This window comes from Triplophysa rosa, linkage group LG1, assembly GCF_024868665.1.
Source record: "Triplophysa rosa linkage group LG1, Trosa_1v2, whole genome shotgun sequence".
In the NCBI taxonomy this organism is placed as follows: Eukaryota; Metazoa; Chordata; class Actinopteri; order Cypriniformes; family Nemacheilidae; genus Triplophysa; species Triplophysa rosa.
In genome coordinates this window covers 12,813,678-12,827,572 of record NC_079890.1, presented here as the reverse complement: position 1 = coordinate 12,827,572, position 13,895 = coordinate 12,813,678, and the positions used below count along the sequence as shown (strand labels likewise).

Sequence of the window (13,895 nt, the reverse complement as noted above, 5' to 3'; positions counted from 1 at the left end):
TTCTGCTCGTGGAAGCGTGTGCGCGCATTTGAATGATGATGTGCATAATCCCGCTCTGCTGCTGGTCTGAATGCACTCGACTCGACTACTCAAACTGTGTGTTTTATCGCACAATGCTGCCACATGTCGATAGCTGTATGAACTGCAAACGTCATTACCGCTAGTGGGGGTTAAAAACTGCTGTCTCTGGCCGGTACTTACAGTGTTTCACAGAGGAGTAAAGGAGTGCTGCCAAGACAGGACATATTTCCTTAAAAATCAGAAAAGGAGAGGGAAAACGATAGATATGGCGAACAAGGCACCAGAGGGGCTTCCTCTGCACCTGGCGGAACTCACTGCAACCCAATTTCTCGACATCTGGAATAAATTCGACACTGACGGTGAGTGTAACGTCCCGGGACATGTGACAGTACAAGACCTCACCGAAAACCATCATAAGTCATATTTACGTGCATTGTATGTAAGTTTATATATGTCAGTGTTATTATAGCCTAATATTAAATATATAATTTCTAGAAAGCAACTAGAAAATCGTGATTACAAGAGATGAATACGATGTTAAAATGATGATTTTTAGCTATTCAGGTTAGGCTGCAGGCTATGTGAATTGGTTCTGCAGAGGAAGAGGCTGTGCATACGGTTACCAAAGTGATACAGAAATACTGTAAACTTGATCAACTCTAAACGAAAGACAATGAATTTTATCTTTTTGGTTTGGTTTTCATGTAGGCTATTGGAGGGATAAGAGAAACCTATTTTCACGGACACCGCGGACATAGCCTATATTTTATTTATGTTATGTTGTTTTACAAGAAAAAAACATTAAGGGATACATTTAAACGATATAAAAATACTGTATATAAGCAAGTGATCGAGCTGTAACTCAACATGCAGTGCAGTTTTACGCTCAAGCGTCTTGAATAATTCAGCGCAAATTGAAAAAGCGCCTCGACGCCCTGTTGACGTCTTTCATTTCTACACATATTCGCTGCTCAGTGAATGATGTCCCTCGTGTGTTGTTGGAATTATTGATTTTGCACTGAAATAAAATCCTTCTTTCTAATTTATTAGTATGCCAACTCTATTAAGATGAACAGTGGTGGACGGTGGAGCTCACTGTAATAACGTGACTGGCAGTGGGTCAGTTTATATGAATCATTCCACTGCTATTTGCACAAATTCTTTGTTGGGAGATCCACATGGTACAGATCAGGGGCGTTGCTAGACCCAAAAGCTCTACCTGGGCACAGACCCCCATTGCTTTTTATATCACTTTTTTTCTTTAAAACCTGCTGTGTGCAAGAAGTATGCAACATAATGCACTAAACAAACTTCCCTTGATTAAACCACTATTTTGCCAAGTGGTTGATCTCCTCAGGACAACATATTTTGTTGACATAAGGACAACATTTTTATAAATAAAACCTAAACCCACACCAAACCCCAACCCATAACCATAACTTACCCCTAAAATCAGAGGGAAATGATAAGTGAAAAACAATGGTCTAGAAGCGCCTAATGCTGGTTGGAAGATTAAACTTAAAATAAACTGTAAACTTATTTCTGAAATCTGATTGGTTGATTTAAACGTTGTCCCAGGGTCAACATGATGTTGCCCTAAGGATATCAACCACTTGGCAAAAACAGGAGAGCCATTCCTACAGTGCCACAATACTGGGGAAGGTAAACATGTATTTAAAAATACTTAAGTATCTTCAACATACTTAATATAAACTTTATTAACATGTTTGCATGCACTGTATGTCCAAACAAAGTTGGTTCACTTTTTAACTACCTGTACTGCATTAAACTGTACTGCCTAATAGCACATTTATCCCAGCCATATTTACTGCCAACTTTTTATGTAATGTCCTAAACTAGAGCTAGTAAATTAAATGTTAATTTCATTTCTGCAAGTACAGAACACAAAAAGCAACAGAAAGTCTTACAGACTTGACAAAGGTTTACCCGAGACATTTTTCTCTAACGTTAATGTCCGAGACCTGACTATGTAGTTTGTTTATCAAGTCTTACGTCCCTCAAACCCATCATCTCTCCTTTCTGCTTACATTTCCCTGCTTTGCACAAACGCATTCTGATGTCCATCTACAGGGGCCACTAATGATCGAGTCAAAATAAGATGGTCGATATTATTTAGAATCTTACTTTAGTTTCGTCATGTTTTCATAGCCAACATTAGTCGCGTGTCGTCACCCCTGCGCGCCTGCGCACTGCAGTTGTTGGAAGGAAAAAACAGACGCGCACAGACATGGATTTCTGCGAGAAAATACGGCTCGAGTTTGTGTTTTCGGACCGTTTAAAGTGCGCGACTGCGTCGTTTTTCAAGAGAGAATTAGGTTACTACGTTGCATATAGATCCGTTTTTGCTGCTGCTATCAATGTTAACTGACAAATAAAGTAAATTGTTAAAACTTAAACTTGAAATTTAAACTGGGGCACAGCAGATTTAAACTGGGGCACGTCCCCCAGTTAAAGGGGTCTAGCGACGCCACTGGTACAGATTAAGACGCAAACCAAGACAAGAAAATGCTGAAATTTGAACATATAAAATAGCTTTGTACTTTTTTGGACAATATTTGAAGTTAAAAATTATATTGCTTTATGGGTGAAAGCAATGAAATGGTCAAGAGAATACAGCAAAATATGGGAGGACTACGACAAACAATAGAGTGCTTGAGCTGCCTAATCTAACCTGTAATTTGCCAGTGAAGAAGAAAAAATATATATGTGAAAAATATAAAGAAAATTTGTGTTTATAAAGGCATCTGATAACTGTTAAAAATGACGAAACTGATAGTCTGATAGTGGTTATACATGAGGGAGATCTGTAACCCTGAAAAGCAAACTGTGTACACGTTTCCGGATGCTATATGAATATATACGAAGAGTTGGCTTCCAAAATGAGATATCTCCGTTAGAATTTTTTTCTAAAATCATGTTTTTTATTATGTTATCATGTTTTTATTGTGTTAGTTAGCTGTATTTTTTGTATTTTTTTCCAAATAAACCAACTGCAGTTTGATTGATATTAACTGGAATGCACAATAAAAAAACTTAAAAACGGAGTTATCTCATTTTGGAACCAAACTCTTCATACAGAAAATACCAGTAAGGCTGATTGAAAATAAATGTAAAGGGAATATTGTGAGAACTTATTTTGTTCTTCAATAGTTTAAATTAATAAGGCAAGCACTGAGTTGCGTAGATCTTCATCTCTCTTATAAGACAGACTGATTGTCAAATTGCATCTGAAAATGTGAGACCAACCATGTCTGCATCTTGGATGTTCATTATTCATGTTCATTATTTTCTAGGGAATGGCTGCATTGAAGGGAAAGAACTAGAACATTTTATTCTGGAGCTTGAGGCAGCGCGGAAAGGCACAAGTGCGGTGAGTCACACATTTTAATGTTAAAAAACACGAGAGAAGTTTCACTTGATATGTGATGATCTGAATGGCACATACAGTTATTAAGAACTACAGAATGACATCCACAGATTAATCTTGCCTAATGCTCTTGACATCTGAGCAGATACCATCTGTCTGATATTTTCCAATGTCAGTGCAATTTCTGGAGGGCGTACTGTAAAGATTTTTTCTTGGAACGTTTGAATGGTTTTAATGTAACAATGAATGAAAGCTTGGTTTGGTTTCAGGAACCTTCAAAGGCTTCGTTCAGAGACAGAATGAAAGAGTTTATGCTGAAATTCGATGAGAATGGTGATGGGAAGATCGAGATGTCAGAGGTAAATGCACACCCTTTTTCACCTCTGGTGTGCAGTGTGTTCACAGCAGTGGTTTGAAGCTTTGGATGAAGACCGTTCTGCAGTGCCACCATCTGAGATCAATGAAGCACCAGGAAGACATTCAAAGAGGACAGTGAGAGGAGATTAGGGGCTTGGGTGGCATCAATCAAAAGCATGACAGAATGATGAAGAGTGCGGCAGTGAGTGGGATGAGAGGAGAGGTGAATGGGGAATGAATGAGGGGAGGGGGGGAATGGGTAGGGGGCGACGTCCAACATAATGACGGCATGACTGGGGTGGATGAAATTATCTATGTTGAACAAAAGACCACCCTAATCCAGGAAAAAGACCACAGCCATATATTAAAATATATATATATATATATATACTGTATATATATGGCTGTGGTCTTTTTCCTGGATTAGGGTGGTCTTTTGTTCAACATAAATAATGCTTCCACACAAAAGGTTTTTGTTAATGTGGCTAGCTGTATTGAATATATTTTTAATTGCGAGTTTCTTTCCCTTGCTTTATTTGTTAGACCAAAATTATACATTCCTGGAGGAATCATTTTGTTTTCGGCAGATAAAAAACTTTTGTGCCACTATAAATTAAAACTGGTTCTATAAAAATGACCAATGATTCTGCCGAAAACTGCAAGTAGCTATGGCCATAATCCCTCTAGTTTCTAGTCTATAAATCACAAATTTTGAAGTCCATTCAACTTTTTACTTGCACTTTAGACAGTTTTGCTTGACAGTTTCTGTCTGGTACTAATCCTCACATCTGGCAGCAGTTTCACAGCTCATTCAGACTCTTTCTCCAGGCTTGTATGAGTCACTGATCTGCTCGCTATGTGCAATATGTGAAGCTAAACTGGAGCCTCAGATTAGCCATGTTAGGATCAATGTGTCAGGCAATTTATGATCCTTTTTCTACATTTTTCTGATTGACTACACTATAAGACTTTGCTGTAATTTCGCAGCAGGTTTGACAGTAATTCACTGTAGATTTAATGTACAATTTTGTTTTAAGCATAAACTTACCTGGTTTATTTTTCTTTCATAAAACAAGACTAAATATCTTGGGTCACTTTTCTTGTTACTGTATGTAAATGTATCGTAATTTAAGAAGTTTTAAATATTTTTACAGAAAACAAGAGAAAAATGCGTAGGAAGAATGTCATTTTTTGCAGTGTTGCTGTGCTAATGCCCGTCTCTTCTTGTTCATTTTGAATCTCAAAAGTCAAAGTGTTTTATTGATTAAAGTAATTGAAAACAGTACTAATTGGAAAGTATATTAAGTAGTAATTAAAGCTACAGTAAGTTATTGGCAAACCTGCTGCAAAAACTACGGCAAAGTTTTACAGTGTAACTGCCTCAGAGAGATTTTACTAGTGTGTCCTTTTTATTTTTTTTAGGTAAAGCATTAACAGAATATATATGTTATTGCAGTATGTAGTATGTTTAAAAATGTAAAAAAAAAAAAACATCACTTTCCACAGGCACATTAGCATAAAAAAACAGATAAAGGGCAGAAAAGTAACCTCTAAACAATCACAGCAAACATTTGCACAGAATAAATTGAACAAGTGTGAAGTAATTTCAATTCTAAAAACATATATAATAGTTATATACAGGACCTATCAAAAGTTTGGAAAATCTAGAAAAACTAAAATGTTTCTAAAGATTCTTTTAATCTCAATACTTGATAATTGAAAATGATAATTCTTTCATCATGTACTTACCCTCTTGTCATTTCAAACCTGTATGACTTTTTTTTCTCAGAACACGAAAGAAGATATTTCCATTAGAAAACCATTCTTGAATTGGTTTTGTGTTCATACAATAGAAGTCAATGGGGGCCAGGGCTGTTCGGTTGCCAAGTTTCTTAAAAATATCTTATGTGATCTGTTGTCATGCATGTTTGGAATGACAAGAGGATAAGTAAATGACAGAATTTTCATTTTTAGGTGAACTATCCCTTTAAATGTTTGAAAATACTTCATAAAAACATAATTAGAAAACAAAAATCTTATGTAAAAATACTTTTAGAATGGATGACTTGGACCAAATAATGAAGAAAAAGCAGCCAATATGAACCCTGAATACACTGAGATCTCCTTCCATGCTGCTTAAAAAGCTTCAGTGTGAGACCTCAAGAAGTTAAATGACAAATGCAAACAGAACGATTTAGCAAATTCTAGTCAAAGGGTGGCTACTTTGAAGATGCTAAAATATAACATAGTTTTGATTTTTTTGCATGCTTTTAGTCACAACACTTCCACAATTACAATTGTGCTAGTTTTGATGAGTTTACTGTTGTTGTAAAAGGTTATAAATAAAGAACAAAAAATTTAAATAAAGAATGAGTAAGTGATGTATGTGATACAAAAAATCCCATATTTAAAATAAATATATAATCTGACTGCACTAAAGGAGCATATGGGCAAACCTGAGTTGTTGTTAGTGATCCTAAAAGACATATCTAAAATGTGTGTGTGTAGGGGGTAGGGATGGGTATCGTTAAGATTTTATCGATATCGACACCAATATCGATACTGCTTATCAATACCGGTACTTATCAATACTGTTATCGATACTACGCTCTATAATTTGATGCAAAAACACATGATGTGACAAGATGTTAAACATTTTAAGTTTCTTTATTACAGCTGAGCTTTAGAACGGCAGTTTACAAATGCTTCTGAGCAAACAGAAAATGCCACATAACAAAACGTGTATGTGTTCCTTAGCATACCATTTACGGCACTTAGCATGTGCATAGGAGCACATCATAATGTAATTCAACATATTTACTTTACATCACTATGGTTATTTGGCTGGTAGACTGTATTTATTTTTTCCTTTCTGGTTTTAGGTCTACGTAAATTTAAATACTATTAGTATAATAAAGTAATATTTTTTTAATAAGCATATTTACTTCAATTTACTAAAGTAAGTAAATAAAGGACTTTTATTTTGACGGGTTTCCGCAAAGGGGTGTTTGACAGAAGCTTCCTCGTTGTGAAACGCGGACGCTGAAAGCTCCACAAGCGCAACCATGCCACTCTTTCACTCATAAACACGCAAAACAAGCAGATTACAAATACATCACAGAAATCATATGACCCTAGACATCACACATACGTTGAGCAAACTTCAGCCATTCGGACATCATTCAGGGATGGAAAATGACAGGCAGCAGCCTCAAATTCGCCATTTAACACATGAATACACAGAGATAAAACAACGCAAGTATCGATAACAGTATCGTTTGTCATGAAGCTTATCGATACTCTGGTATCGACCCAATTATGTACCGGTCCAAAAAAGTACCGGTTCTCGGTACCCATCCCTAGTAGGGGGTGGACTCATGTCAACTGGGCTCATAAATACAGTATTAAAGAAGTTATATAACATCCACCCAGTAGTCCATACTAAAAGGTAGGTTAAAGGATGCTAGCCATAGCGGATCACTGCATGCCACTTAATTGATCAGTCAGTTTCCTGCTAAAGCAGCTCTTGCTGTTTTTCCTCATACATTTTTACCGTATTGTTTCTTTCTCTGATAATTTCATAACCACAAAACTATAGTTTCGTAACAATGATACACCAAATATATTCGATGCAACTCATTCTTAAATTGGACGAAGCTATAACTATTTCCAGTACGGTGACCCTCTGGCTTCATATTTGTGTGTGGTACAAGAAGTGGGACTTTGCTGGCTCTGTGCTTTTAGGTTTGATATGGTTTAGTATCTCTTCAGCAGTTCAGCAATGATGGGCTCCTCTGTGTAGGCCAGAAGAGATAACCAAGGGCATACAATGGTCTCTCATGCCTGTCCAGTTCTTGCAGGCACCCTCATCTTAAGCCAGAGAGATAGGCTTTATACACAGCTCAAACAACAGCGCTTGGTCGATCATGTAGCAAAAGACTGCTTGGGATAAGAGTTTTGTGCTCCACTGTGTGGCTGTCCATGGTGCTGAAATCCCCTTCAACTGTATATATAGGAAATGTTGTGGGTTAGAGAAAGTGGGCACTGAGAAAATATTTTATTCAAATCATAATTATTGAAAATAGACATTATTGAGCATTCAAAGTAATTTGTTATGCTTGTAATGTATTTTGTTGTAAAAACTGTAATTGTAAACTGATTTTCTGTTTCTCTGTTTCTCTATCTTTCAGCTGGCTCAGATCCTGCCAACAGAGGAGAATTTTCTCTTATGCTTCAGACAGTTTGTTGGGTCCAGTGCAGAGTTTATGGCAGTATGTTTAACACCAAATCACACTGGGATTGTTTCATGTTCTGTAGAAGATTTTAGAGTAGATTAAATGTCTCAGTAATCTGATTGTTTTAAAGGTGTCTTGAACTGGCCCTTTTTATTCTTTTATACTGTTGTCTGAGGTCTACTTGTGATGTTCGCGTGGTTTTTACATTCAAAAACATCAAAATCAATAAGTGATAGGCTATTTTCTACCCAGGTTTTGATGTTAATGGACGTGCCGCATTGAAGACTTGGAAGTAAACGCCCACTGCTATGATTGGATAACAGTTTGCGTAGTAAACTTAATTGGAGCCTTCTGTGAATTTGGTTAGACACGTAACGTTAGATTACACATTATCAGGACATATCAAGCGATCTCTAACAAAACTATAGTGACGCATCGTACAGATATTTTTACTCACATAAGATTGCTGCGCCGGTCCTGTTGGATCCAATATTGACGGCACAGCACTGCTTTTTATCTAGTCTCTCCGCAAATCCAGCGTCGACCTGTGCCTTGTTCACAAAGGAATCCTTGGTGAAATGAAGCGAACAAACGCACATGGTTTTACCCACGTGAGCTGGAAAGTCTTTAAAAAGAATCCTTATGTCCGAAGGAAGGTTATGCAGCGTTATGCAATCCTTGTGTTCTTCCACAACCAGGCACTGACTGCACAATATTTTGCGATCTTTAACGGCATGTTTATTGCTTGCTCGCTCTATCTGGTTCCGCGCCACTTGTTTTACTTCAGTACTGCCATGCGCACACCAGTGGGCTGCATGGGCTAGAGAAGTAGTCGTTGATATTCTTCTGTGGAGGCGGTGTTCAACCTATCAATGACGATAGGTGCATTCCAGAACCTGGCGTTCGCTGGGCCTGGTGTCAATAACAGTGGTTATTTCAGTTCTGACACTTACAGGATGTTCACTTGAATACGATTACTTATAATATAACAAAAGCTCGGGTTAAAATTGATGTCTTAATTCATGACACCTTTAATGTCTCCAATAATTCAAACGATTGTCAACATCTTGTGTGATCATGAAGCATGTTTTTAAGAGCTGAGGTGTTTCTGCATGCATCTGTTTGAAAGTAAGAGTGAACAAGAGCGAGGAAGCAAGAAAGTTCTATTTGCAGTAGTTTATCTATTATGAATGGCCTGCAATACATAGAGAAACCCAGAGTGTGCGTGTGTGAAGAACTGGGTTAATGGAGATTCATTTGTATGACATGGTAATTTTGTAAATAATACAAAACATGTTAGTTCTGTAGAGAAAGGCTTTTGTGGACATGATTACGGTGTTTTGTTTTACAAAGCAGACGGATTCACACGCATTTACAGTAATGTACATAATAGCACATTTCATGGTAAATTAGGGCAAGTGGGTGTTCTTCCACATTAGATCAGCTTCCCAGTAATCCCAGTTTGATTCCAGAATATCAAATCTACTGGATAAACCACACAAGGACAATAACATTATTGTGTACAAATGTAAACATTTTATTTGTTTAATCTTTTTGGTTCAAAAGATTCAATTTGTTGTGTGTGTGTGTGTGTGTGTGTGTGTGTGTGTGTGTGTGTGTGTCTACCATTGTGGAAACCAAATGTCTGTAAATAAATGTTCTGTGAGGGTTAGATAGGGATAAGGTTAGGAAAGACATTTATCTCAATGAAAAACAAAGGAGTTGACAGAAAATCCCCACCATGTTAGATAAACGCGTGTACAGTATGTGTGGATGTGTCTATGCTAATGCTCAATGTTTAATTTTCCAGGCATGGAGAAAATATGATACGGACCGCAGTGGATACATTGAATCTAATGAACTAAAGGTACAACTCAACACATCAAACTTCCGAAAGCTGTGATAAATTCATTAGCAAAATAAACTGAGACGTTGTTTTCCCTCAGGGCTTCCTCTCAGATCTCCTGAAGAAAGCAAACAGACATTATGATGACAAGAAGCTGAGCGAGTACACACAGACCATAGTGAGCAAACACACACACACATATACAGTACAGCTCCTATTCTCTCACACACTCACACCAGCTGTTCGACAATTTGTGTTTTTTCCTGCAGCTCAAAATGTTTGACCTGAATGGTGACGGGAAGCTGGGATTGTCTGAGATGGCGAGGTGAGAAAGTTAAGACAGACAGAGAGAGAGAGAGAGAGAGAGAGAGAGAGAGAGCGAGATGGAGAGAGGGGGTTAGAAAATGTATAAATGCAATATTGTATTATGTGTTGCTTTGTGTGCCTCCAGACTTCTTCCTGTGCAGGAGAATTTTCTCCTCAAGTTTCAGGTAAGATCAAGCAGCCTTCATAAGATTATGATAGATTAGATTACATTCAACTTTGTCGTCACGCAGAGTGAGTAACACACAGTTGCCATCTGAGCAAAAGTGCAAATAGCAATTAATTGAAATAGCATTGAAATAGTATTATAGTGGAATACTAATGGCAGCAGATTGCAAGTGATCATTGTAGTGCAAAAGCTACAGTATAATTTACTGTAACAGCCATGATATATATAAGTACAGAATGTACAGTAAATATAGTATTATTTATGAATGAGAGAAAGAAGTAAAAATATATTTAGAAACATATATGGCAACGAGTTGTTGTTTTTTTGTTGCAGAAAACATGAATGATTACAGTTGAGTGTTTGTTTGGGTGCATATATGTTTGTGTGAACCTGATGGCAGATTGCTACTGATTTATATAAGTAACAATAATCTCCATTGATTATTCTTGAACCTAGTAGCGCTCTCTACACTGACTGCATGATTTATTTGTGTATCTCACTCCCTTCCTTTCAACACAATAAATGAAAATATGTGAGGGCAAGAAGAACTGTGCCACATTTGGTTCAGTCCAACAGATTTATCTGAATCATGTCATTCGCAAGTTATCATCAAGCGTGTCATTGACAAGACACATTATATCACCCAACAAAGGGACAAACCCAACCGCTGCATTGTAATTGAACTTGGGCTATCAAACGATTAACCGTGATTAATCGCATCCGGAATAAAAGTTTGTGTTCACATAATATATGTCTGTGTACTGTGCATATTAAGTTTGAATCTATAAACATGTACACATACATGTATGCACATTCAGGAAATATTTACATGTATTTATTTACCAATAATTTAAATTATATTAGGGCTGTGAAAAGATTAATCGCGATTAATCGCATCCAGAATAAAAGTTTGTGTTTACATAACATATGTCTATGTACTGTGCATAATAGTTTTGTATTTATTAACACATCCATGCATATATTTAAGAAAAATCTAAATATTAATAAACATTTATATATCATTTCAGTTATTGGTAAATATAAATAAATACATGTAAATATTTCCTAAATATGTATACTTGTGTATGTGTTTGTATTTATAAATACAAAATGAATATGCACAGTACATAGACATATGTTATGTAAACACAAACCTTTATTCTGGATGCGATTAATAACGATTAATCGTTTGACAGCCCTAAATTATATATAAATGTTTATTCATTTTTCTATTTTCTATTTTTCTTAGATATACAGTATGCATGTTTGTGTCTATCAATACAAAATGAATATGCACAGCACACAGACATACTGTATATCATATAAACACAAACTTTCATTCTGGATGCGATACATTTTCTGTCTTAATTTAACCCAACATCTGGGGTTTGTATCTTTTTAACCTAATGTTTTATTGTTTTATTGTTTAGCCTTGTTTTATTGCAATCCCAGGGATTAGGGGTATTATTTTCTAGTCATGAAATTCAGACCTCGAAAAATAAATCTAAAGCCATATCTATATTACGATATAACCTTCTGCCCTACTCACACATTTGATAAGCATAATCTGATATCTTTGTCCTCGTCATTACCAGAACATCAAACTGTCAACTGATGAATTTGAAAGCATCTTCACCTACTACGACAAGGTCAGAAGCTTTTGTCTTTATTTTATATGAATTGATCTATTTTTTATCGGTTTTATTGTATTGTATTTACAGTATCTATTGCAGGTGGGTTAGCGGCCCATACAGATCGATAGATTGAAGACCATAAACACAACATGCAAACACGCAGTTCAACATTACTATACATGGAAACTGTACCAACATACTTTCTTTCTTTTCATTTTTGGCCTCTACAGGACGGTAATGGTTACATAGATGAACACGAGTTGGATGCACTCCTAAGAGACCTCTACCAAAAACATAAAATGGTAATTTGGTGTTGGATCGGGATTTAGCACTCATTTGGTTACTCTGGATACTTATTGAAAGCTGCGCGTGTGTGTTTGTCCTCAGGTCATTGACACTCAAAGTCTGGCCAGCTCGAAGAAGAGCATCATGGCGTTGTCTGAAGGAGGGAAGCTGTTTCGGACAGAATTAGAGATTGTGTTATGCAAAGAGCCATCGTTCTGAGCTCTTTCACTTCCTCTACTGTACCGTCACCCACCCCAAACTAGCCGAGGTGCATGTGGTGGCTCTGCTCCACTTTTTATCCTGTCAAAGTAAATCAGCATCCACGACGTACCCCTCTCTGTGGCATGCCCTTCCCAGAGATTTGGCTTCTCGATCATGTGTGCGTCTCTTGCTCGTCTTTTAAATGTCATGTAATTCTTACACTGTGCTAGAATGATGGATATATGCTCCTTATATGCTTGTACTAAATCTTCACTTTATTTAAACCTATTTTATGCAGTCTGCTCTCTCTCTCTCTCTTTCTCTCTCTTTCTGTTTTCTAGCAAGACTGCAAACTGATTTGCCAACACTTCTAAAACAATGACTAAAATAAAGATTAAATGAAATGTTTACCTTACTCTACTTCCATTCTTTGTTTTCGCATCTTAGGATAAATAAATGTACCATCAATGTACTCCACAACATTATTCTTTTATCCACTTTCCATTAGATTATACATTTGAAGGAGATTTCAGATTGGCCTTGCTGGGAATCTCTCTTGCATAGAATATGGTTATAGCTGAAGTTCCTGTTTTGCAAGAAGATAATGGTAACAATGGGCACCTATTATCGTGGTTTAGATGTGCCAGCTTCTCACGCGCAGCATGATCTAATTTTCCATTTAGATAAATTCAAAAGCAGCTAACTTATCTTTCGAGCGCTCTAGTAAAGTCGTGCATCTTGAAGAGCGAGCAGCAGCACAATGAAGCGTTTAGAGCTTATCTTTTTCTTTCCAGTGGTATGAGGGTTTTTCTTTAAACACTGATATAAAACAGGAAAGAAAAATGTGGGGTCCATTTTTATCCTACATATTCTCCACAGAATTAATCTAAAAGTATATTTATCACTGGCCATAACACAGCACCTCTCAGTGTGGGCTGGCCATCCATTAAATATCAGTTCCCTCATATATTTTTAACAGTGTTTCAAATAAGAGCTAGCTCAGTGTGGCCCAGCTCAGATAAACATCGTATGCACTTGAAACGCTTCTCGAGCACTCAAGAGAGATGGAGCACTCAGAACTGAAGGACCACTTGACAGAAAATAAATGGGAAGGCTCAACATTGACCTCTAGTGGTTAATACACGCTAATGCCAGAAAATATGAGATTCACGAAATTTCAAGGGTCCAGTGGTGAAAATGGCTGAGATTCACTAGGGGGAATTTAGCTGGGGTCATACTTTATATTTTAAAACTATAGATGCAAAATACCACTGTATTCATGTATAAAAAGTGCGGTAATATTTTACAATAAGGTTGTATTTTTTTAACAATTAGGTAATGCATCTTACCATCTTCGTTCATGTTCATTTCAGCATTTGCTATTGCATTTCTAACGTTGTAACATTAGTTAATGCACAATGAACTTACATGCACA

General features: G+C 36.7%; 1 protein-coding gene across 2 annotated transcripts; it reads left to right on the top strand.

Moving 5' to 3' along the window:
* The first annotated feature begins 196 nt into the window (after positions 1-196).
* Positions 197-12,948, top strand: calb2b (calbindin 2b). Of its 2 annotated transcripts, XM_057337827.1 has the most exons (11): positions 197-380; positions 3,336-3,412; positions 3,679-3,768; positions 7,957-8,037; positions 9,812-9,868; positions 9,948-10,025; positions 10,117-10,172; positions 10,299-10,338; positions 11,936-11,989; positions 12,205-12,276; positions 12,362-12,947. In XM_057337827.1, the coding sequence occupies exons 1-11, from the start codon at positions 287-289 to the stop codon at positions 12,476-12,478; spliced, it is 816 nt and encodes a 271-aa protein (XP_057193810.1). In that variant the 5' UTR covers positions 197-286; the 3' UTR covers positions 12,479-12,947. The 2 variants fall into 2 exon arrangements, with proteins under 2 accessions (XP_057193810.1, XP_057193819.1); XM_057337836.1 differs by lacking the exon at positions 7,957-8,037 and having other exon boundaries at positions 12,362-12,948.
* Positions 12,949-13,895: the final 947 nt, after the last annotated feature.